Genomic DNA, 23,345 nt, shown 5'->3' with positions numbered 1-23,345 from the left:
TCTGACGGCTGTGAGATGATATCTCATTGTAGTTTTGATTTGCATTTCTCTAATGAGTAAAGATGTTGAGCATCCTTTCATGTGTTTGTTGGAAATCTGTATATCTTCTTTGGAGAAATGTCTATTTAGGTCTTCTGCCCATTTTTGGATTGGTTTGTTTGTTTTTTTGTTATTGAGCTGCATGAGCTGCTTGTAATTTTGGAGATTAATCCTTTGTCAGTTGCTTCATTTGCAAATATTTTCTCCCATTCTGAGGGTTGTCTTTTGGTCTTGTTTATGGTTTCCTTTGCTGTGCAAAAGCTTTGAAGTTTCATTAGGTCCCATTTGTTTATTTTTGTTTTTATTTCCATTTCTCTAAGAGGTGGGTCAAAAAGGGTCTTGTTGTGATTAATGTCATAGAGTGTTCTGCCTAAGTTTTCCTCTAAGAGTTTGATAGTGTCTGGCCTTACACTTAGGTCTTTAATCCATTTTGAGTTTATTTTTGTGTATGGTGTTAGGGAGCGTTCTAATTTCATACTTTTACATGTACCTGTCCAGTTTTCCCAGCACCGCTTATTGAAGACGCTGTCTTTTCTCCACTGTATATTCTTGCCTCCTTTATCAAAGATAAGGTGACCATATGTGCGTGGGTTTATCTCTGGGCTTTCTATCCTGTTCCATTGATCTATATTTCCGTTTTTGTTCCAGTGTCTTGATTACTGTAGCTTTCTAATATAGTCTGAAGTCAGGGAGCCTGATTCCTCCAGCTCCATTTTTCTTTCTCAAGATTGCTTTGGCTATTCAGGGTCTTTTGTGTTTCCATACAAATTGTGAAATTTTTTGTTCTAGTTCTGTGAAAAATGCCAGTGCTGGTTTGATAGGGATTGCATTGAATCTGTAGATTGCTTTGGGTAGTAGAGTCATTTTCACAATGTTGATTCTTCCAATCCAAGAACATGGTATATCTCTCCATCTATTTGTATTATGTTTAATTTCTTTCATCAGTGTCTTATAATTTTCTGCATACAGGTCTTCTGTCTCCTTAGGTAGGTTTATTCCTATATATTTTATTCTTTTTGTGGCATTGGTAAATGGGAGTGTTTTCTTAATTTCACTTTCAGATTTTTCATCATTAGTGTATAGGAATGCAAGAGATTTCTGTGAATTAATTTTGTATCTGGCTACTTCACCAAATTCATTGATAAGCTCTAGGAGTTTTCTGGTAGCATCTTTAGGATACTCTATGTATAGTATCATGTCATCTGCAAACAGTGACATCTTTATTTCTTCTTTTCCAATTTGGATTCCTTTTATTTCTTTTTCTTCTCTGATTGCTGTGGCTAAAACTTCCAAAACTATGTCGAATAAGAGTGGTGAGAGTGGGCAACCTTGTCTTGTTCCTGATCTTAGTGGAAATGCTTTCAGTTTTTCACCATTGAGGACGATGTTGGCTGTGGGTTTGTCATATATGGCCTTTATTATGTTGAGGAAAGTTCCCTGTATGCCTACTTTCTTCAAGGTTTTTATCATAAATGGGTGTTGAAGTTTGTTGAAAGCTTCCTCTGCATCTCTTGAGATGATCATATGGTTTTTCTCCTTCAATTTGTTAATATGGTGTATCACGTTGATTGATTTGCATATATTGAAGAATCCTTGCATTCCTGGAATAAACCCCACTTGATCACGGTGTATGATCCTTTTAATGTGCTGTTGGATTCTGTTTGCTAGTATTTTGTGAGGATTTTTGCATCTATGTTCATCAGTGATATTGGCCTGTAGTTTTCTTTCTTTGTGACATCTTTGTCTGGTTTTGGTATCAGGGTGATGGTGGCCTCGTAGAATGAGTTTGGGAGTGTTCCTCCCTCTGCTATACTTTGGAAGAGTTTGAGAAGGATAGGTGTTAGCTCTTCTCTAAATGTTTAATAGAATTCGCCAGTGAAGCCATCTGGTCCTGGGCTTTTGTTTGTTGGAAGATTTTTAATCACAGTTTCAATTTCAGTGCTTGTGATTGATCTGTTCATATTTTCTATTTCTTCCTGGTTCAGTCTCGGCAGGTTGTGCACTTCTAAGAATTTGTCCATTTCTTCCAGGTTGTCCATTTTATTGGCATAGAGTTGCTTGTAGTAATCTCTCATGATCCTTTGTATTTCTGCAGTGTCAGTTGTTACTTCTCCTTTTTTATTTCTAATTCTATTGATTTGAGTCTTCTCCCTTTTTTTCTTGATGAGTCTCGCTAATGGTTTATCAATTTTGTTTATCTTCTCAAAGAACCAGCTTTTAGTTTTATTGATCTTTGCTATCATTTCCTTCATTTCTTCTTCATTTATTTCTGATCTGATCTTTATGATTTCTCTCCTTCTGCTAACTTTGGGGTTTTTTGTTCTTCTTTCTCTAATTGCTTTAGGTGCAAGGTTAGGTTGTCTATTTGAGATGTTTCCTGTTTCTTAAGGTAGGATTGTATAAAATTCCCTCCTAGAACTGCTTTTGCTGCATCCCATAGGTTTTGGGTCGTTGTGTCTCCATTGTCATTTGTTTCTCGGTATTTTTTGACTTCCTCTTTGATTTCTTCAGTGGTCACTTCATTATTAAGTAGTGTATTGTTTAGCCTCCATGTGTTTTTTTTTTTTTTTTTTTTTTTTGGCGGTATGCGGGCCTCTCACCGTTGTGGCCTCTCCCGTTGCAGAGCACAGGCTCCTGACGTGCAGGCTCAGCGGCCATGGCTCACGGGCCCAGCCGCTCCGTGGCATGTGGGATCTTCCCAGACCGGGGCACGAACCTGTGTCCCCTGCATTGGCAGGCAGACTCTCAACCGCTGCGCCACCAGGGAAGCCCATGTGTTTGTATTTTTGTACGTTTTCTTTCTTTTTTTTTTTTTTTAGTTTCTGCTTTATAACAAAGTGAATCAGTCATACATATACATCTGTTCCCTCATCCCTTCCCTCTTGTGTCTCCCTCCCTCCCACTGTCTGTACGTTTTCTTTATCAGAATAATTTTTTTTTTGGCTGCATCATGAAGCATGCAAGATCCTAGTTCCCCAAACAGGGATTGAACCTGTTCCCCGTACAATGGAGGCTCAGAGTCTTAACCACTGGACCCCCAGGGAAGTCCCATTTATCAGAATAATTTTTTTATTTTTATTTTTTGCGGTACGCAGACCTCTCACTGTTGTGGCCTCTCCTGCTGCGGAGCATGGGCTCCGGACGCGCAGGCTCAGCGGCCATGGCTCACGGGCCCAGCCGCTCCACGGCATGTGGGATCTTCCCAGACCGGGGCACGAACCCGCATCCCCTGCATCAGCAGGCTGACTCTCAACCACTGCGCCACCAGGGAAGCCCTATTAGAATAATTTAATTTGTTATTCCCATGCTTTTAATGCACTATGCCCTGAATTATTTTGCAGTTGGAGATCTGATGTTTTAGGTCTCTTAGTGAACAATTTTCTCTATATAGAATCCATAATTGCCCCCCCCCTTTTTTAAAAGATTTTTTTTTTGATGTGGACCATTTTTAAAGTCTTTACTGAATTTGTTACAATACTGCTTCTGTTTTATGTTTCGGTTTTTTGACCATGAAGCATGTGGGATCTTAGCTCCCCCACCACGGGTTGAACCCACACCCCCTGCATTGGAAGGCAAAGTCTTAACCATTGGACCGCCAGGGAAGTCCCCCTCCATAATTGCCCTTGGTAGCCCATTTTAGAATTGTTAAAGTTCAGTTCCACTTTCTTCTTCTGCAGCAGTCATCAAGTCACATGTTAGTCTTTTCTTTTCCCAAAGCTCCAATTCCCTGATCCTTTCCTCATGGAAGCTTTTTTCTACCTCCTCATTAATCATGGACATTTAAGTGAATATTCAAGAAGACTCAAACATAAGTAAGCAAATATATGTTTCATGGTGTTGGATGCTCTTCTGTTTTTTTCAGCTAAATAGAGATGGTAAAACATATACTAACCTTTCCAGGATCCCACTCTTGAGTTTTTGTCTGAAGCTGTAGAAGCTCGTAAGTTAATTCCAAATTTTCTAATTCTGGTTTGGGAAATCCAGGTAGTACATTGTGTAGTTGGAAACCAAATAGCTCCAACCAACTTCCAATGTCTGTGAGACACAAATTTAAAAGAAAAAAAGATTTTAAAGCCCATACTTTACAACTTTTGTGGAAAGCTTGAAAGATGCCTCTCCTGCCTTCAGTATGTTTAGCCAATGGTAAGTTAGGGATAAACTCCCCCTTATGTCACCCACTCCAAACGTATGATCCTTTCCCCAGGGAAACCTTTTGATTCATGGATAATCACAGAGATCAGCTCAGTTTACTGTGTGGAAATTCTCAATGTGGTAGTGGTAATAAGGCCACACAGACTGTGATGTTAGCTTTACTTGATGCAACAGAATCCCGATTTTTCTTCTATGAAATTATTTGTAGAAACTTTTAAGAGTGAAAACTACAAAAAGAAAGCTTAAAAGGAAAGAGAAAATGTACTGGGATGCAAAAGCATCATGTTTTATGCCAACATACACAGTTCTGCTCACTGTAGAAGACTAAGGAAGAGAGTGACTGCACAATAACTTGTGGGCTAGCTGGCAGGAAGAGGAAGCATATTTACAAAGACATTGAGATTATGTGATAAACGAGTTTTCTCTTTACCTTAGCATAAAGTATTACACCGTTTAAATACCTGTGGTATACTTTGCAACATCTTGAATTTTGCCAACTGGATAGTTATTTTCAAAAGAGTAGAGGTTGAATGGTTTAGGAAGGAAGTTCAACTGTTTCCATATGTGATGATTAGGCGTCGTCCATCTACCAGCAACAACATCATAGTCTCTTTGCCCCAGGTGCACTAATTTAGTAAGGAAATCATAGAGTCCTCCATGAAAACCAATGATGACCTGAAAGTCAGGGTAAGTGTCATGATAGATATCTCCATAAGGCGTGTACAGTATCTCTTTTATCACCTGACCTCGACTGCTGAACACAGCTAGCGGGGTTCCTGTATTATCACACGCTACGTAATATTCTTCACCACTGCTTAGCTCCATGGCAATAAGGTGACCTTGGAGATCATAATACAGGGATGTAATCTCTGAGCTCGTGTGGTTGTACAAATGAGTAACTCTTATGGGGTTGGCAAGGTCTGCATAAAAGAACTGGAGGTGCTGTCCTAGGCTGGACTTACTGGCGACACGTCGCCCAAGCCCGTCGTAGTAATACTGCACAGTCCAGCCAGAAGCCTTATTGTAGGCTTTCTGCAGCAGACCATTAGAATTATATTCGAATATGTCATTTCCCCTCTGCCTCAGAAAGCCATCTTCATCCATTTTATACTGAATTTCTCCTAGTCTGGTGATGCGATCTCGGAGGTCATATCGGAGAGGAGTAAGACGAGCACTATTCCCGTGGCTTAAGAGGTTGATGTTGCCATTCAGATCATAACTATAACGCCACTGGGTTTTATCATTTACAGAAACAGTTTGAAGTTGCCCATCAGCATCGTATTCATAGAAATATCTTGTTATATTGGCATCTACTCCTACTCTGATATCACATATTACCATTCGGCCCATATTATCGTATTGAATAGTCATCCAGTAGGCAATTGCCTTTAGGATTTCATACTGGACTTCAATGACTTGTCCATTGGCGTTGAAGATCTTGGTGTGCTTCATCACTGTAGTAGTTATGACCTGATTTAAATCGTAATTAATTACACTGAATTTTCCAAACTGCTCTGTTCTACCAGAGACATCGACATATCGGTACAGATCTATGGGCAAAGGGGTTTCATTTATCACAGCTTGCATGCTGGTGACGCGGAAGTTGTTGTAGCTGTAGTCAAACCGAGCATTCACAAGGCCTTCTTCACTGAATCTGAAAATCTGGCGCCCAATAAGAGGTCCTGAAGGGATCAAAATAAAAATAATGAGAACAAAGCTAGGCGCTCAATACTGAACAATCAGAAAGTTCTAGTGTTCTTTTCTTTAGTATGGATGCTTTTACATTCAAAATAAAATATTAGAGATTGACCTCTGATATCTAATACCTGGGCATCTCATCTCATAGATATATATATTCTCATGGTTGTGGTCACCAAATATGAAAAAAATTTAAATACTATATATTATAGTTATAGAATCATTTAACTATAGGAACTTTAAAAGTAATAACCCATCCAGTAGTTGAGGTGATGAAACTGATATTATAAACATGCTTTTTTAAAAACAATTACTGACAAAAATACTTTCAGTTTATATAACCTGTGCTACAAAGTCAGAGAGTCAGGTTTTGACCAACTCCAGCATTCAAGTAACTGGATTTGGGCATTTTATAAACCAAAAGGATGAAATATAATCAAAAGTTGTGACTTTTAAAGACATGTTGCCATCAACTGAGGCTTATAGAGGTTATATAGGGCTTGAGTTAGTTTCAGTGAGACTCATATCTTGCAGCTGCATCTTTGGGAAGATTTGGTGGTGAGTAGGGACTGGTACACAGTTAGACTAGGTACCTAGAATTCAACTTTCTTGAGAGCTGAGACATAGAGAAATGTACTGTATGTTTTTAAGGAATCAGCTTTCATGTCACTTATGTTTTTCATTTTCAATGGAAGATAATTTGATAATGCAAGTGAAATTTGGTTGAATTGAAGAATGTCTATAGGTTAATGCTTATATCTCAGACTGTGGCCAGCAAAAATTTCATAAGACTGATGTGGTTGTATACATCACCACCCTTTCACAACAAACCTGTTTGCCTGTATCTGATTGTGCAAATGAAGCCATCATGCATCAGGTGTATTGTCTTAATCACTCCAGAAGACTCTTCATATGTTAATGTGACCTGGGTGGTATCATACAGAATCTCGGACAGCCTTGCTTGCTTGGTGTACTTGTATAAAACTCTGCGCCCTGTCCCCAGCTGCAGGGTCTGTAGTAGTCGGCCATCTCGACTATAGTCTTGGATAAAAGAAGTGCTACTGTCTGGTGGGGAGTAGATGTTCCGGTAGTAGCCCACTGAAAGCATGGTTTGTAAACTGTGGCGCACCATACTAGGCATGGTGACTGAGAGCAGACAATCCGATTGGTCATACTCAAATATATAACGCCGCTGGCTATGTAAGAGAAGCATCACAGACTGAAACGAGACAAAGGCACGACAGCATAATAGTACCATTGGAGTTCAGGAGATTAAAGAAAATACACATTCATCCATTCAACACAAATTTATGGAGCACTTACTATGTGCCAGGCACTGTGGTGGACCCTAGTGGATACAGTAGTGGGCAATAATGGGTCTATCCTAAACTTACAGTTTAATGGAAGAGAAAGACAAATAACCAGACAATTATAATATAGTGTGAAATGTGTTATGACAGAGGAAGTACAGGGCGCTTATGGGAAGCGGAGGAAGAGCAGCTAACTCAGACTTAAGAGGTCAAGAAAGGCGTCCTGGAGACTGGGACATCTGAGTTGAGACCTAAAGGGTGACTAGGGGTTGGCCAGATGAAGGCAGGGAGGTGGGTGGAACAGGATGGGGAGAGTATTCCTGACACAGGGCATAGCATTGTGAGGGTCAGGATAAGAACGAGAACATGGCTTTTTCAGGGAATGACAGGAATTTTGTGTGGCCAGAGTATGGGTGTGTTGGAAGGGGTGGGTGAATGGCAAGAGATGAGGCCAGGCAGGTAGGCTGGATCTAGATCACACTGGGCTTTCTAAGCCATGCTAAGGAGTTTGGACTTTAACCTGCTGGCAACAAGGAAAACACTGAAAGCAAATCGAAGGACAGGGCAATCCAGTAGGTATTCCAGAAAGGTTACTATTGCTTCAATGTGGAGGTGGATTGGAGGGAGGTAAATGGGGGGCAAGGCATGCCTCATATTAAGTATTAGTCACCAAAAAATACTTATTGACTTTATAGAGTAGATGTCTTTCTGAAAAGTTGTATATAAAGCATTACTGTTACAGCAGTCCCCTCCTTATCTGCAGTTTTGCTTTCTGAGTTACCCACAGTCAACTGCTGTCTGAAAGTATTAAATGGAAAGTTCCAGAAATAAACAATTCATAAGTTTTAAATTGCACGCTGTTCTGAGTAGTGTGATGAAATCTCACGCTGTCCTTCCCAGGATGTGGATCGTCCCTTTGTTCAGTGTATCCACGCTGTATATGCTACCCACCCGATAGTACAGGAAATATCAGTATATATAGGGTTCCATACTATCCACAGGCATCCACTGAGGGCCTTGGAACATATCCCCTGCAGGTAAGGGGGGACTACTGTATTGCTCTGCAATTCATGTTTTAAACTATATTAGGGAAACATGCCATTAAAAGTGAAGAATTCTCTGGTTATGCAAGCCCTCTCCCCCAAACTGATCTGATTCAGAAACAGTTACTTGTTGAGGTATAACGCCTTGCACGTTATGGGTGTTTCATTGATATTGGTTTATCTTATTTTAATTTTAAATATAGACATAAAAAGAACACTATTGTAAGGAGAACTCAAACCCTATTTCTAATTGAAAAGCATTTAAATCTCATCTTTCAATAAAAATAAAAATTGTTGACCCCTGGAAATTCTGATATATCTCCCTAAGGGAGCTTTTACCCCTTCTTTCTTGAGAATTGGCTTATCAAGCAAAAAGATTTAGTTGAGTTTTATTTTCTGAAGTTTCTGTTAAGAAAACAATAGGTATCTTTTCATTTTCTAAATATAAATTACATGAATAGTTATGAATATGAATTACATAAGCATATATAACATACTTTTAAATCTTCTAAGTATGAAATTATACTCTAATATTGAACATGCTTCTTCAAACTGCATGTCATCCTTGCTCGTCTGAGAGTTGATATGGAATCGCATGTCAGTACTGTGAAGTCAAAGTCAGCACTTATTTGCTTGTTCACTTATCCTTTCCTTCTTTTCCACCAAGTACTCTGCCTGGGGATACAGAGCTGTGTGGAAATCCTATCACCTCATCACCTGTGGACACCCTGCAGCTCCAGAAAATCTGCTGAACAGAAGGCTAGAGACTTGGAACTCCTGCGTGGGCACGAGGACACAAAGGGACCACTGAGTCCTTGACCAAGGCAGAACTCAACAGAGCCTGGGAGGAAATTGGTGGGAAATGCCTTTGCATCACCTCTATGCTGAAAGCCAGATTTCTCAGCTACTTTCCACTCTCTTCTGTCAATATGCCATGAACAAATGACATCTGTCACCTGCGATGTGGGCCAGGGACAATCACCATATGGCTCGCACACATTATCTAGTACCAGCCTGCCTGGGCCAGGCCTTTTCCAGTCGCTGTACCAGCCTTGCCAAACATTTATAGCACATCGCCATTGTATTCTCTCCCTGCTCTCATCCTCTGCGCTGCAGTAAACGACTGCCTGACCCTGTTCCTGGGTGGTGCTGATGCTGCGCTGTCTCGAAAGCTCCCTGGTCTGTTTTAAAGCTTCCTGCCAATGGCAAAAATGTGGATGATGTGACTGGAAATCTCATGAATGTAACCATTGCGTTGCCAGACTAGCATTTAGCTCTCACTTGCCTGCTTTTTCACTTTGGGTGGGCATTATTATCAGCTTTTTCAAAAATAATACTTATGAGTCCATCCAATGCCCATAGTGCAGCTATATGGTAAAAGGCCATTTCTTATTAGTTTAAACAATGGAGTGGGCGACTTTGTATTTTTTAAAAATTGATTGTGAGATCCGAAAAGACTGTGACATCATTGTAAAGAAGAAAACAAGAACAATCATGGCTGTATACTCATTTGAACACGAGTAGAAATGAGAAATGGCAGAAATTTGAAAACTTAAAGCATTTGAATGACCACCAGATGGCAGTCTGGGGCCACCTGGAAGCACAAGCCAAAGGCTGCATTCTCTCCCTCGAGGCAGCCTTTGAAAATTTCAGCCCCGAAGAGGCAATTTTGTGTAAATGTATCAGACTAAAGCATCTTATTAAATGATTATAAAATATATTTAAATGTATTTAAAAATGAAGTTCTTAAGAACGATTTTAGGAAACGGAAAGATGTAAATGTAAATTTACTGTAATACAAAATTTTAGCCCCACAAGTCTTCAAAATATAATTAACTCAGGGAAGGCTCATAAATCAAGATAGAGAATTAATGACCGCACAGAGAAAATTTAAGAAACAATAATTGATTTTTTAAAATAGAGATGAGATCATTTAAGCCACCGCAGCTATTAGCCAAATAATTATTTTTCTCCTAATGGCTACAAACCATTGTGCATGAAAATGATACGAGTAATTTTTACTTACTCTAGAGGAAGTCAAACAATTTTTACAAAATTTCTGCACATTAAGGTGAAATATCTGCTGTTTGATTTTTAATATATCATGGTATAGGGATGGCAAGCAAATTTACAGAGGTACTACCAGAAGCATTTTGAGGTATAAAAAGAGACTTATATTTTTAAAGTTTGAGAATTCTTACTTCAAAATATGCTACTAGCCTCTTTGTCTTGCTCTGCCCCAGACATAGTGAAAGAATGTTCCAGCGAAGGCCATGTTAAAGAGAGGACTTAAAGAGAGCACAGGGAGGCAGAGAACCTCATCACCTCACTGGAAAAGTTACATGTTAACTGGATTTTGGTAAATTGAATATTCTTTACCTTTTCTTTCTAGAATCACAATTTCAAAGTTGCTTTAATTTCCTTCCTTTTTTCCTTCCTTCCGTTCTTTCCTGTTTTAATTTACCTTCAAGTAGCAGTGACTGCCAGCCTTTAAGTTCTTCGACTTATATAAATACTAGAATAAATACTAGAATGCACGATTTAAATGGAAAGGAATTAACTTTTATTGAATGACTAGATGTGCTGGGTGCTTTATATTGTTATTTCATTTAATCGCTGCTTCTATTCAGTGAATTAATTATTATCACTGGTAATAATAATGTTAATAAAATCAATCTCGTGATAGATGATTTTTGGAAATTAAAGAACCATTCCATAATTATGTGTTTTGTAGGTTCTGAGTTTTGCATAATAGCACTGCTTAAGTCAGGGGCTATCTTGTAATTAGAGAACAAATTAAATGTGAAATCAAGAAAGGGAGAAATGTCAACTAAAAGGCACAAGCGATTTGGCTGTCTCACTGGCCAGTTAACTAGTCTTTGGAAGTCACTAGGGCTTTTCTCCATACATTGTTTTGTGACAATAAGGTCTTATTTCTGTCTACTGAAGACACTGACAGTCTCAGGGAGCTCTCTTTGTTGTGTTTTGTTTTTAAAGAATTATTGCCAAGTAAGTTTCTGTAGCAAAACAGATGTATGCGAAGTTTGCTTCACATCATTCTTTGCTGAAGTAACTGTGATGAAATAATCAGTTAATCCAGAAAAGGGGAACAATAAAATTGCTTCATTGGTGTCAGAGAAGAGGCTAAATAACTATATGCAGGGCTGAAATTTAAGTTTCAACAGGCTCTTTTGTCATCGTATGGACACAGCCTAAAGGGAAAGTTCTACAAGACATAGAAGCAACTGTCTACAGGCAGTTAGCTCAGTGGCCAGACTGTGACGCTAATGAGGCTGGGGCTCTGAGTTCAAAAATCGTACATACTTTTTTTGTTTTTGGGCTGTCCCCCACGGCTTGGGGGACCTTAGTTCCCCCGACCAGGGATCGAACCGGGCCCTGGCAGTGAAAGTGCTGAGTCCTAACCACTGGACCACCAGGGAATTTCCTCAAAACTGTACATACTCATAAGGCGTGCCAGCTCCTTCACTAGTCACACGTAGACCTGTGGGAGGATCAGCGCAAACCTATTCTCATTCCTGGAAAAACTAATCAGCCTACATTCTGCTAGAATCAGTGGCATCTTTTTTTCATACGATGGTCATCATTACATGCCTTGCCTCTGTGAACGTACACCAAATATTTGAATTCAGTTAATTTTGTAACAAGTTTAGCACTTTGTGGACAGTAGTCATACGATTTTGCCAGTCATCCTTGTTACTAAAATTCAAAAGATAAAAGATCTACTCTGTAAAATTCAGATGTTCCCAGTGTAGAGTACAGATTAGAGATTTCATCGATTTCTTCAGCAGAAAAGGACAGGAGGTGGATAAGGCAGAGAACTCCCTCCTTTACCCTGGCTCCCAAGTGGAGCTCTGCTTTATCTCCTAGGCATTCCCAACTTGGCAAATTCCCCAGCAACTGACTCTGGGAAATAATACAATGGTTTTATAATAACATACAACCGCTGGCACACTTTTTTTTTTTTAACTTTCAGGGGTATATCAGAAAGGCTTAGCATCATTTGGTGCAAATAGTGAAATTTTGCGATGTGAGCTATGAATGCCCATGACTTTTCTAAGAACTTCTAGGGGTGACTTTGCACCGACCACCCTTGAATCCTCAAGGGAAGGCATCTTCCAATTTTCCCAGAAATTAATTCAGGACTGATAAGTTGAATGGATAGATTTGGGAAAGAAGAGACAGTATCTTAGGACATCAGAAATTGAGATGGCACATAGAGATCAATTTCTCTTATTGTCTTCTGATACTGATCCGGCTAGAAATCATTTTGCTGTGGGGGGCTGATGTTTGACAAATGGATCCAGTGATGGGATTAAAATCCTTGCCCATTCCGAGCAGACAGAGGCCACGAGCTCCTATTACAGATGCTACTGGAGAGTCATTACGTACAAAGGACTATTACCAACGAGGCCCCACTGCTACCATTTCCTCAGACCGATTACTTGGGAAAATTAGTCCTCAAATGTATACCGTTAAACCTTTACTGACTATCCTAACAAAAGTAGAAGTCCTTATCCTCTGTGTAAGAGGCTCTTTTCCAGAGCTGCGATACATTAACACGCAATTTTATAATTTTCTACCTATTTCACTTCAGTGTGAGCTTTCATAATAATAAAGATACATTTTCAGGAGCATGAACAAATATGCTCAAATGAGGAGAAATCGAAGCCATTATCCTGACTTCAGTTTGAAAGAGTACCTGGCAGAGCGTGGGGTTTTGGGGAAAGTTTTCAGCTGAAAAACAGCTTATCCTTACAGGTATAATTTGTTGTTGTTACTTCTATAGAGCAGAACAGCCAGAACACAGACTTTTCTCCTGCAGGTCCTCAGCAAGGCGGGTAGTCAGTGCCGCTTTCAATATTCTCATTCGGGAACTCAGAACTAGTTTATTTCCCCTACATGCTTACCTTTTCTAAGTAGGTATAGCTCCAAATTTTCCCATCAGCCCAAGTTCTTGAAATTATTTTTCCACTCTGGTCATATTCCATTTTTTCGTTCCATGTCCCTCGTTGAATAAACGTCACCAATCCTGAAGGTGAATATGTGATATTCACTTCATTATATCTGCTTACGGGAGACCACAGAACAGGTCGTCCAGTCTGGTCATAAAGAATTCGAAGGGTGAATTTCCGATGGTCGTCATAGATCTTTCCTGTGCGAGTCATATGATCAAAATCTATGGAGAGCAGGTTTCTGTTATGGGCCTGCAAAAAAGAGGAAATACATTTGAAGCACTGCCTTAGTTCCCCTCATCAAGTGCATTCACAATCGAAAAGCTTTTTCTGTTTCTCCAGCAATGGGGTCTCTCTTGCCTTTGAATCCGCCTGGCTTCTCCTCGATGAGACTTGTCTTTATTCTCCCAGCAGACTGTACAATCTTGGAAGGTTGGGGCTATGTCTTAACTACAGGTATGTGCTAGCTCCTCAACATACGGTTATTGATTGCTTTTTCCCAACTCAAGCCTCAAGTGTGCTGATACAATTTTCAGTGATTATGTAATTTTATTTTATGTGAGTCAGATGCCTACCAAGGAACGGGATTTCCTCCCCCTCTTTTACCAATGAAGTGGCTAAAACACAGAATGGTGAGTTATTTACATAATTAGGAATCAGAAAAAACGAATATAGAGAGCCCCCTCTAATTTATACAGAGATTCCCTTCTTTGGCTTCCTGTTCCTCTGGGTATAGAGCTTTATTACTTCACATCTATCACGGGGGAACACAGAGCAACTCAGATTGTCTCCTGGAGATGGAAGCCCACTCAGCAATGTTTTCATGGAGGCCAGAAGGTAAATGTGGCAGGTGTTGGTAGGTCCCCCCAGTATTTGCGAGGGTGGCACCACTCAGTGAGATTAGAGCATAGAGTTCAATCTGGGTACCAAGTTTAGAAACAATTAGCTCGGCTTGGTTCTGGTCTTAGGCTTCCTTGACTGCATGCCAGCATCCCCTCTGTGTACTTCACGGCCCCGAAGTTGTCCTAGAGAAATCCTGACTCTGAGGAAATTCAGCATGGTCTACACAAGATAACCAAATAACTAAATGGCTTAGTTAAAAAGTTTTTAAATTGGCAAAAAGGCCACTTTTACTGGGTTTTCAAAGCAACTGGACAACTGACACGATCTGTTCTACTCTTCAGCTAGTAATGCCAATGTTTGGCACTCCCACCAGTAACTGCTACAGCAAGCTGATGGCAACACAGAGCTGAAGAAGGCTCTGGAAGACAGGGGTTTTGAAGTAGGTGGGTGGGAGGCCAAGGGGAGGGCTTTAAAAATTTGTTTTATTTATTTTAGTTTAGCTCAGTTTTCATTTCAGTGAGTCGTTTGTTTTGTTTTATTATAACTTTTTATGTGGAACTAGTCTGACTCACAAGAAGTTGAAAAAGTGGGGAATTCCCTGGCGGTCCAGTGGTTAGGACTCCAAGCTCTCATGGCCCAGGGCCCAGGTTCGATCCCTGGTCGGGGAACTAAAATCCCACAAGCCTCACAGTGCGGCCAATAAAATAAAATATGTAAATTGTTGGAGCTATTAAAAAAAAAAGAATGGGCTTCCCTGGTGGTGCAGTGGTTGAGAGTCCGCCTGCCGATGCAGGGAACACGGGTTCGTGCCCCGGTCCGGGAAGATCCCACATGCTGTGGAGTGGCTGGGCCCATGAGCCATGGCCACTGAGCCTGTGCGTCCGGAGCCTGTGCTCCGCAACGGGAGAGGCCACAACAGTGAGAGGCCCGCGTACAGCAAAAAAAAAAAAAAAAAAAAATTGGTAAAAAAAAAGAGGTTGCAAAAATGATACAGTAGCCATGTAGTCTTCACCCAACTTTCAAGGAAAAGACTTTTCTTTTGGGTGAAGGGGGTCCAAGCATATCTGGAAGGAACCTTCTAAGTTCTTGGCTGAGACCCGCCCCCCCCACTGCCAGCCTCACCCTGTAATAAAAACAGGAGAAAAACAAACAAGTTTAATAACATGTATACCTCCTGTACACATGGGAGAGACCCAGGGGAACTGAGCAACTCTCTAAAATGGCCCAAGCCACCACCTTATATACTATCTCCAACTAAAGACAAAAGATGTTGGGAGGAGGGAGCCAGTTATGGGAGGTGACCAGGCAAAGCACAGTAAACAAGGTTGTTATGCAGATTTAAGTCGTTGCTTTCTCCATCAGCCTAAAATAATCTTTATACCAAAGAGGTATGTTTTGGGGTGGCAAATTCTTCTCCCCTTCAAATAAAAAAGGGGAAACTTTGAGAAGTATAAACAACTGTGGTTCTCGGGAGTCAGGAGACTGAATTAGCTGCTTGTCTATGCACCAGCCATCTCTTGTATTCGGGCCTTAGTTTTCTTATCTGTGAAAAGGGAGTGATATTTACCACTCTACACCACACACCTGTGTTAAGAATTAAATGAGATTACATATACAGGTACCTGGTGATGTGTAAAAATAATATTAGTAATTGTTGTTTTTAGATATCATTACTTTTTGCATTTTAGTTAGGCTTCTGAATGGGCCCATGTGTCAGATTCCAAGAACTGTGGCTTGGTGTATTAGATTTCTATCTGTAGGAATTGTCAACACGATCCTGAACAGAATATTAAATATCTGTTTAATGAGGTAGGGGAAAAAAACAACATTAGGATTTGACTACATTAATAATAGTCGGACTAAATGGATTCACTAGCTATTCAACTAAACTTCATGTTCATTTATAATTTTTGTGGTCAAGGATTCCTTTAAATATCTGAAAGCTATATACTGTGTCCCCAGAAAAATGCACATAAGTACATAAATAAACATTTTAAACAAAATCTCAAGTGGGATCTGAAACTCAAACATGAAACCTTTAGGGGTCTTGAGTCCAATTTCAAAATCCTGGCTCAGAAAGACGTTTTTAAAATTTTTTTGTTAAAATTATTTTTTGCTATTTAAAAAATTGAGATATAACTGACATATAACATTATATTAGTTTCAGGTTCAATATCTGTATATATTATGAAATAATTACCACAAAAATCTAGTTAACATCCATCACCATATGTAGTTACAATTTTTTTTCTTGTGATGAAAACTTTTAAGATCTATTCTCTTAGCAACTGTCAAATATACAAAACAGTATTATTAGCTATAGTCACCATGCTGTACATTACATCCCCAGGACTTATTAATCTTTTAACTGGAGCTTTGCACCTTTTCACCCCCTTCATCCATCTCACCCACCCTTCACTACCTGCCTCTGGCAACCACCAATCTGTTCTCTGTATCTATGACCTCTTTTTTTTTTTTTTTTTTTGATTCCACATCTAAATGAGATCCAGAGTTTTTATCTTAGTGGCCTGCATGACTGCAAAGCCAGCATTCTCATTTCAGACTCTGGTTTTCCTTTGCTCAGTAATTTTGTGCACTTTGCTTTTTAAAATAACCTCCTTAATTTCTACCCCCATTATAAAAGTGATATTTTTTCATTGCAGAAAAATTGGAAAATATAGAAATATACAAAGAAAATAATCACCTGTAATCCCATCCTTCAATGTGAATCATTGCTAGTACTTTGCAGCATTTCATGCTCACTTTTTTTTTGCATAATCTATGCCCATACAGTTAAAGAATACAATTAGAATTGTACTTAAAGTTTTGTGTCCTACTTTTTCAGCTAATATTTTGTCTTGAGCATTCTTCATGTTATTAAATATTCTTAAAATGTGGATTTTAGTGTTACATAATATCTTCTACATGATAAACATTTATTTTTCCTTTCTCCTATTGTTGGAAAGTAGAGTTTTTGTTTTCCATTTTTCTATCTTTCATGTTTTGTTGAACATTTTTGTAAATAAATATTTCCTTAATACAAAAACCTATAAGGGAAATTACGGGGTCAAATGATAACATGTTAAAGACTCCTGATGCAACTCGAGATATTACTTCATGGTGCACAAAGGTTTACAAATTTATGCTCTTATTAACTAGCAGTGGAAGAGTTCATCTCATTCCATCCTTACCACCACTGAGTATTGTCATTGTTAGTAAGCTTTTCCCAACATGAGAGTGGGAAAGTGGTATGTTACTGTGGTTTAAATTTGCATTTATTTGGTTACTAATGAGGTTGAACCCTTTTAAACGTCTATTTGCCACATGTACATCTTCTATGAATTGTCTGCTATTTTCAACGTCTTTTGGTTTCAGTTTCTTCATCAGCCAGCTGGGGCTAATGATATTTGCCATTAATTTTGAGCTTCTGCAAGAAAAAAAAAAAAAAAAAAAAGGACAGGAAATGTTCCATGCCATGAATTCCAGAAGACTAGTGATTAGATACTCCAATTATTTGGGAGGAAGTCTTGTCAGTTGCAGGGGTAGGTTTCATTCAGGGAATAGAGACACAGATTGGGAAACATGACTTCTTAACCATCTGTAGCCAATGTGTGCAGTGCTGTGGTGCATAAATACACAGTAAACTGCTGTTATCACCTAAAAGGTGATAGAGAAGCGCGTATTTCCTGTCTTTTGATACACAGGGCTTGGAAACCTATACGAAACCAGGTGTTCTTTCTTCTACTACCTTTCCTGTGGTTTTATAGCCACATATCTCTAACTGTAATACTGTTCATTTACAATAGCTGTAAAATATCCATGTACTCCCAGAGACGGTTGTAACTGTTACAATTTATGTTATAATGATAGTTAAAGAGCCAAAATAACAAGTGATTTCCAGTTCAACTAAATTTGTGGTTTTATTTGTCTGATAGATTAAGTTTACTACTCAAGAACACATTTCTTAATAAAGTCATTACAGCTACACAAGCAGGGACCACTGTTAAAGATCCACTACAGGCACTTCCCTGATGGCACAGTGGTTAAGAATCTGCCTGCCAATGCAGGGGACACGGGTTCGAGCCCTGGTCCGGGAAGATCCCACATGCCACGGAGCAACTAAGCCCGTGCACCACAACTACTGAGCCTGCGCTCTAGAGCCTGAGAGCCACAACTACTGAAGCCCGCGGGCCTACAGCCCGTGCCCCGCAAAAAGAGAAGCCACCGCAATGAGAAGCCCACGCACCACAATGAAGAGCAGCCCCTCTTGCTGCAACTAGAGAAAGCCTGTGCACAGCAACGAAGACCCAATGCAGCCAAAAATAAATAAATAAATAAACAAATAAAATTTTTTTAAAAATCCACTACAAAGCGAGCAGAAGAAAACTCTGCCTAATGTTCTTTCCCTGCCTGTCAAGACTTCTGCAACCATGCTTCTGTTTCTGGATAATGCACTCGGATATTCAGATGTTGCTGAAACGCTAGGGTTTTTTTGTTGTTGTTGTTGTTTTTGCGGTACGCGGGCCTCTCACCGTCGTGCCTTCTCCCGTTGTGGAGCACAGGCTCCGGATGCGCAGGCCCAGCGGCCATGGCCCATGGACCCAGCTGGTCCATGGCATGTGGGATCCTCCCGGACCGGGGCACGAACCCGTGTCCCTGCATTGGCAGGCGGACTCTCAACCACTGCGCCACCAGGGAAGCCCTGAAACACTAGTTTTAAAGTCAGGTTTGGAAGACAATGTAAAATTTGGCTTAAGAGCTGAAAGGGGATGAAGGAATTGAAGATGCCACAGCTCCCCACCCTGTGAGTCTCCTATGGAACCCACATGTGAGAAGGCTGAGAGAAAGAATGCTAGGCTGACCACCTCTGACTGCTGGGGTCACGAGCAAGGGTGGGAAAGCAACACGTTCATACAAACTCTTGTTTGCCTGAAAGACAATAATAGCCCTTGACCTAAGTGTGGGTCATCAATCCTTATTTTGGCTCTTCCTCCAAACAATCTATACCAATCTTTGCCCTGGAAAAGAGAGGGGCAAAGAAAAGGTTGACATTTGAGAATAGCCCCAAGTTAAAAAGAGTCTCTTTGGACACTGAGCAAGACACTTGAGTTTGGCAACTGATGAGTTGTATGTTGGGGTAAGAAAGTTGGACTTGGTAATTTTTTTTAATAGGGAAAGTATTTATGCTTTAATTTATTCTTTGGTTTTCTTTAGGCTTTTTTTTTTAGCTTTGCTGAAGAGAAGTAAAGAGAAGGGCTTGCTTTTTTGTTCACACTTCGACCAGAAAGGAAAGAGGAAAGAGCATGTACTGGGGAGCCATGGGTTGTGTTGCCAGCAGAAATCAAAGTGCCTGTGAAGGGTGGGTACAGGCAGAAGCTCCAAAGAAAAGTGTCCTCTGCCTCCCCTCACATCCTTTCCTTGCTCTTTCCTAGGAGTTTGAGTTTTAACTGCTTAAGAGAAAGTCCTTTCAACCCCTTGCAATTTGAGATTCATTCAATTAGTAGGATAAAGATATATTAGGTTGATAATATATAAAGACATATTAGGTTGATATATAGATATATAAGATATATAAATATAAAGATATATAAATATCCATAGGCAGCTGCTGATATTTGAGTGTTTTGGGCCTACCAGAAGGGCAGTTTGCTATGGTTCAACCCAATACACACACACACACACACACACACACACACACACACACACACACACACACACAATGTGCTAAACTCTAAGCTCCAATCACGGCAGTTGATTTTCTTCAGAATAAAGGAGGAGAAGGCTGAATTTTCAAGGATGCTGTCTAGCATTTCAACTCACAAGGCAACTGAGGTACCTGTTTGATTTTTGCTGAAGAAGTTGAAAGGTGAATAAGTGAGATGGGCCAAATAACCACGTTACAGTTTGGGAGATGCACTGCACTTAATTTCCATGAAGCTGTGAGAATGGACAGAATCACAGCTGCTTTTACACTGGTGCCCGCTACTCTATGCTCACTGGTTTCAAGGTAATTAGTACGTGATTTTTAGAAATCGAGCAATACAATTCTACAGATTTTATGTTTTATTGATATTGCTATGCTGACAATCAAAACCGACTTAGGCTTGCTTCTGTTTCACAGAGTTGCCTACAAATGAACAGGGCGTGTATGCAGTGTTAACATCAGCCTCCACTACTCCACCGGGAATTTCTTTATACCTGTTTTTCTTCTTTTTTCTTTTTTCCTCCCAAGGCACTCTCTTTACCTTGCCAGCCCACAGAATCTTAGTGCCAGAAGGAATCTTACGACATGGGCTATTGACCTGGACTGCCTGAGTTCAAATCCTGTGTCATCATTTACTAGCTGTGTGCCCTCTGTACGCGTTGGTTTCTTTATCTGTAAAGTGAGAATGTTAATAAGAAAACACACCTAAGGGCTTCCCTGGTGGCAAAGTGGTTGAGAGTCCGCCTGCCGATGCAGGGGACATGGGTTCGTGCCCTGGTCCGGGAAGAGCCCATATGCCGTGGAGCGGCTGGGCCCGTGGGCCATGGCCGCTGAGCCTGCGTGTCCGGAGCCTGTGCTCCACAATGGGAGAGGCCACGACAGTGAGAGGCCCGCGTACCACAAAACAAACAAACAAAAAAACACACCTGATAAGGTGTTATGAGTAATAAATGAGTTAATATATGGCCATACACAGATAAGATTTCAATGAATGTTAGTTGCTATGATTATGATTAATGGTAATAATACCACTAGTCATAATCATAGAGATTGTATAGCTCATATCCCTCATTTTATAGATGGGAAAAGTGGTGTAAAGTTATGGGCATACCAGTTCTTCTTCAAAACCTTACGCATTCCTCTCACTTGATTTCTGCCATACCATTTAACTTGGACACTTTGTGCACTAAAATAATTTGCTCTTGTTTAATTACTTTCCCGTTGGCAAATTCATCTGGGTAACCGTACAACAGGCATTTAAAAATTTTAATACCAAATCATTAATGCTTATATACAAGTGAAATAGTGTGTGAAATAATACTTTCTGTCTAGCTATCTTTGTGGAGTTGACCCAAGATTAACAAATATAGTAATTTGTTAAATTTACAAATCACAGTAAATTTCTGTGATTTGAAGGCCGCAAGAATCCCCTGACCCCAAAAACCAACACTGCCCAGTGGCCTTGATTCCTTAAATCTCCTGTCTCCAGGTGACTCCTTAAGGGTAAATGCACTGTTACTTGGGACTGACAGCCACAGATATATTTTAAAAATAGATGAATCTATCTGCAAGCAGGCTCCTTATCTAAATTTTCACAAAATGAAACCCTCCAGCAAACCTAGGGAGAAGGAAAAGTGTGAAGCAAACACATTTTCTGAGAAAGGAAGGAGACGCTGGAACCCTCTTGGCTGTCTCCCACATTCCCCATCATTTGTCAGCCTGGGACCTTGTGTTTCACCTGGGCTTGTTCCCCCTTTCAGAGCTCAGCTCGCGTATGAACAGTCACGTGTTGCATTTCAAAACAAATCTACCCTGTTCTCAGTTATCTTTGAATGGAGAGAAAAACAATCAATCGTGAGGGTTTTTAGATTAGTCTTGGCTTCAGTTTGCTTGTAAACACATAATCATCTTACTTGATTTGATGACTTTGGTTTGAAGTGCTAAGCTTCTTGGGGTTTTGTTTTTTCTTTAAATAAAGGAGGCTGCAGTTCTGGAGTTTTGCTCTAACCTCACATCTCAGTCTGCGAAATCTTGTAAAGAGCTCTGAGGTCCAATGCTGGGATAAGTCTCATTTAATAGCATTATTATCCACGGACACAGCAAGGTGCGATCTGAATGTAGTTCCTAAACCAGTGTGCTTTTGGTGCATGTCTAATTTCTCTATTGTCCAGGGAAATGTATTTATGGAGACAGCCTGATGCAGCAGATGAGAAGGTACATAGACTGGATGGGAAAGTACTTTGCAAGGAAGATGATTCAAATACAACTCAGGTTGGGGGGAAACGGCTTTTTAAAATAAATGAAATTTCAGGACGTTAATGTGATTTATTTCACTTAATGGAGCTGGTGCAGGATGGCCCAGAGGTAACAAATCCCTTGCCTGCTCAGGCTAAGCAGGATATCATGTTTCCCAGCAGTTTGTTTCCTCACCTTGAAGAGGACCCCGAGTGTATATGAAAAAAGAAAATCACCGATGGTTGGAGAAAAGCATCTCTTGTTGCTTTATCTTCAAGAGAGGTCTATCATTTTCTGATTTTTTTTTCTTTCCACCTAGAAGGTCTGGGGTGGATGTGATAGGTAGCTTTGGGGAACATTTGGTGTCCATCATCTTACCAAGGGAGCCTTTAAACGAACCTGTCATTCTGTGCCGGAAAAATTAGTGTTTTATGACCTGCTGCCCAAGCACATTTGCAAATTACAAGCACACCTCTGTGTGGTTTTTCAGAGAGGAGCCCTATTTCCCCCAGGACAGCAGGGGTTTCTATGTTGTGTGATTATCTGAACCTGTAATTCTGTCTGGAGAGCTCTGGAACAGCAGCTCCTCCAGGAGAAATAGAAGATTCCGTGCAAGGTCTCCAGGTACTTGAGGGCACCAGAGAGCCTTAATCTTTACATGGATGTTTACAAATGGGTCACGACCGCATATTTGGCCCAGAGAGAGAGAAAGTTACATCTCACGTGTCATCAGCTTGCCTCTTGAAAGCTACCATAAGTGAAGGGGGCACCATCTATGAAATAATAAAGTCAGTAAGGAAAAAGAATTTGCCTGGTTAAAACTGGATCCACACCTGCCTTTGGGGAGTGTATTCATTTCATTAAATTGGATATGTCTAATCTGGGGAAACTGAGGCAGTAATATAAGCCAAAGTGCCTAAGGATGGGGAGAGCACGTAAGGATTACCCAGTTAAACAGCCTTCCTCTTGCCTGCCCGGAGGCCGGTTGTCCCGCACCACCCACACTTGCCAGGACATTAGAGTCGATTATTTGTCTCTTTTTGTCAGCACTGAAATGAGGAGTCAGGCCCTGCCAAGGTGGCTCCACTGAGCGGGGCAATGATTTATAGATTAATTATTTTAAGGAACAAGGCAGCACAGCATGATGTAGTGGAAAGAGTGCTGCGCTAGGCGAAGACCTGCATTTTAGTGCTGGCTCGGATCCTTAATAGCTGTTTGACTTTGGGCAAATCACTTAACCTCTCTGGGCCTTAGTCTCCTTATCGGGAAATTGGGAATAACAATAATTGATGGTTGCTGGATTTCCCTGGTGGCACAGTGGTTAAGAATCTGCCTGCCAAGGCAGGGA

The 23,345-nt window shown here is 40.3% G+C and overlaps 1 protein-coding gene across 3 annotated transcripts in view; it reads right to left on the bottom strand.

Annotated features, from left to right (window-relative positions):
* The window catches only part of TENM1 (teneurin transmembrane protein 1), a 596,609-nt gene that overhangs the window by 2,577 nt on the left and 570,687 nt on the right, over positions 1–23,345 (bottom strand). For all 3 annotated transcript variants that reach the window (XM_060088152.1, XM_060088154.1, XM_060088153.1), the window contains 4 exons: positions 13,171–13,467; positions 6,721–7,108; positions 4,653–5,873; positions 3,932–4,074 (listed from right to left, as the gene is read on the bottom strand). In XM_060088152.1, the coding sequence (XP_059944135.1) occupies positions 3,932–4,074; positions 4,653–5,873; positions 6,721–7,108; positions 13,171–13,467 (2,049 nt within the window). The remainder of the gene's footprint in view (positions 1–3,931; positions 4,075–4,652; positions 5,874–6,720; positions 7,109–13,170; positions 13,468–23,345) is intronic.

This window comes from Mesoplodon densirostris, chromosome X, assembly GCF_025265405.1.
Source record: "Mesoplodon densirostris isolate mMesDen1 chromosome X, mMesDen1 primary haplotype, whole genome shotgun sequence".
Lineage (NCBI taxonomy): Eukaryota > Metazoa > Chordata > Mammalia > Artiodactyla > Ziphiidae > Mesoplodon > Mesoplodon densirostris.
Note: the sequence above shows the minus strand (reverse complement) of the source record. Positions and strands in the feature narration are given on the sequence as shown.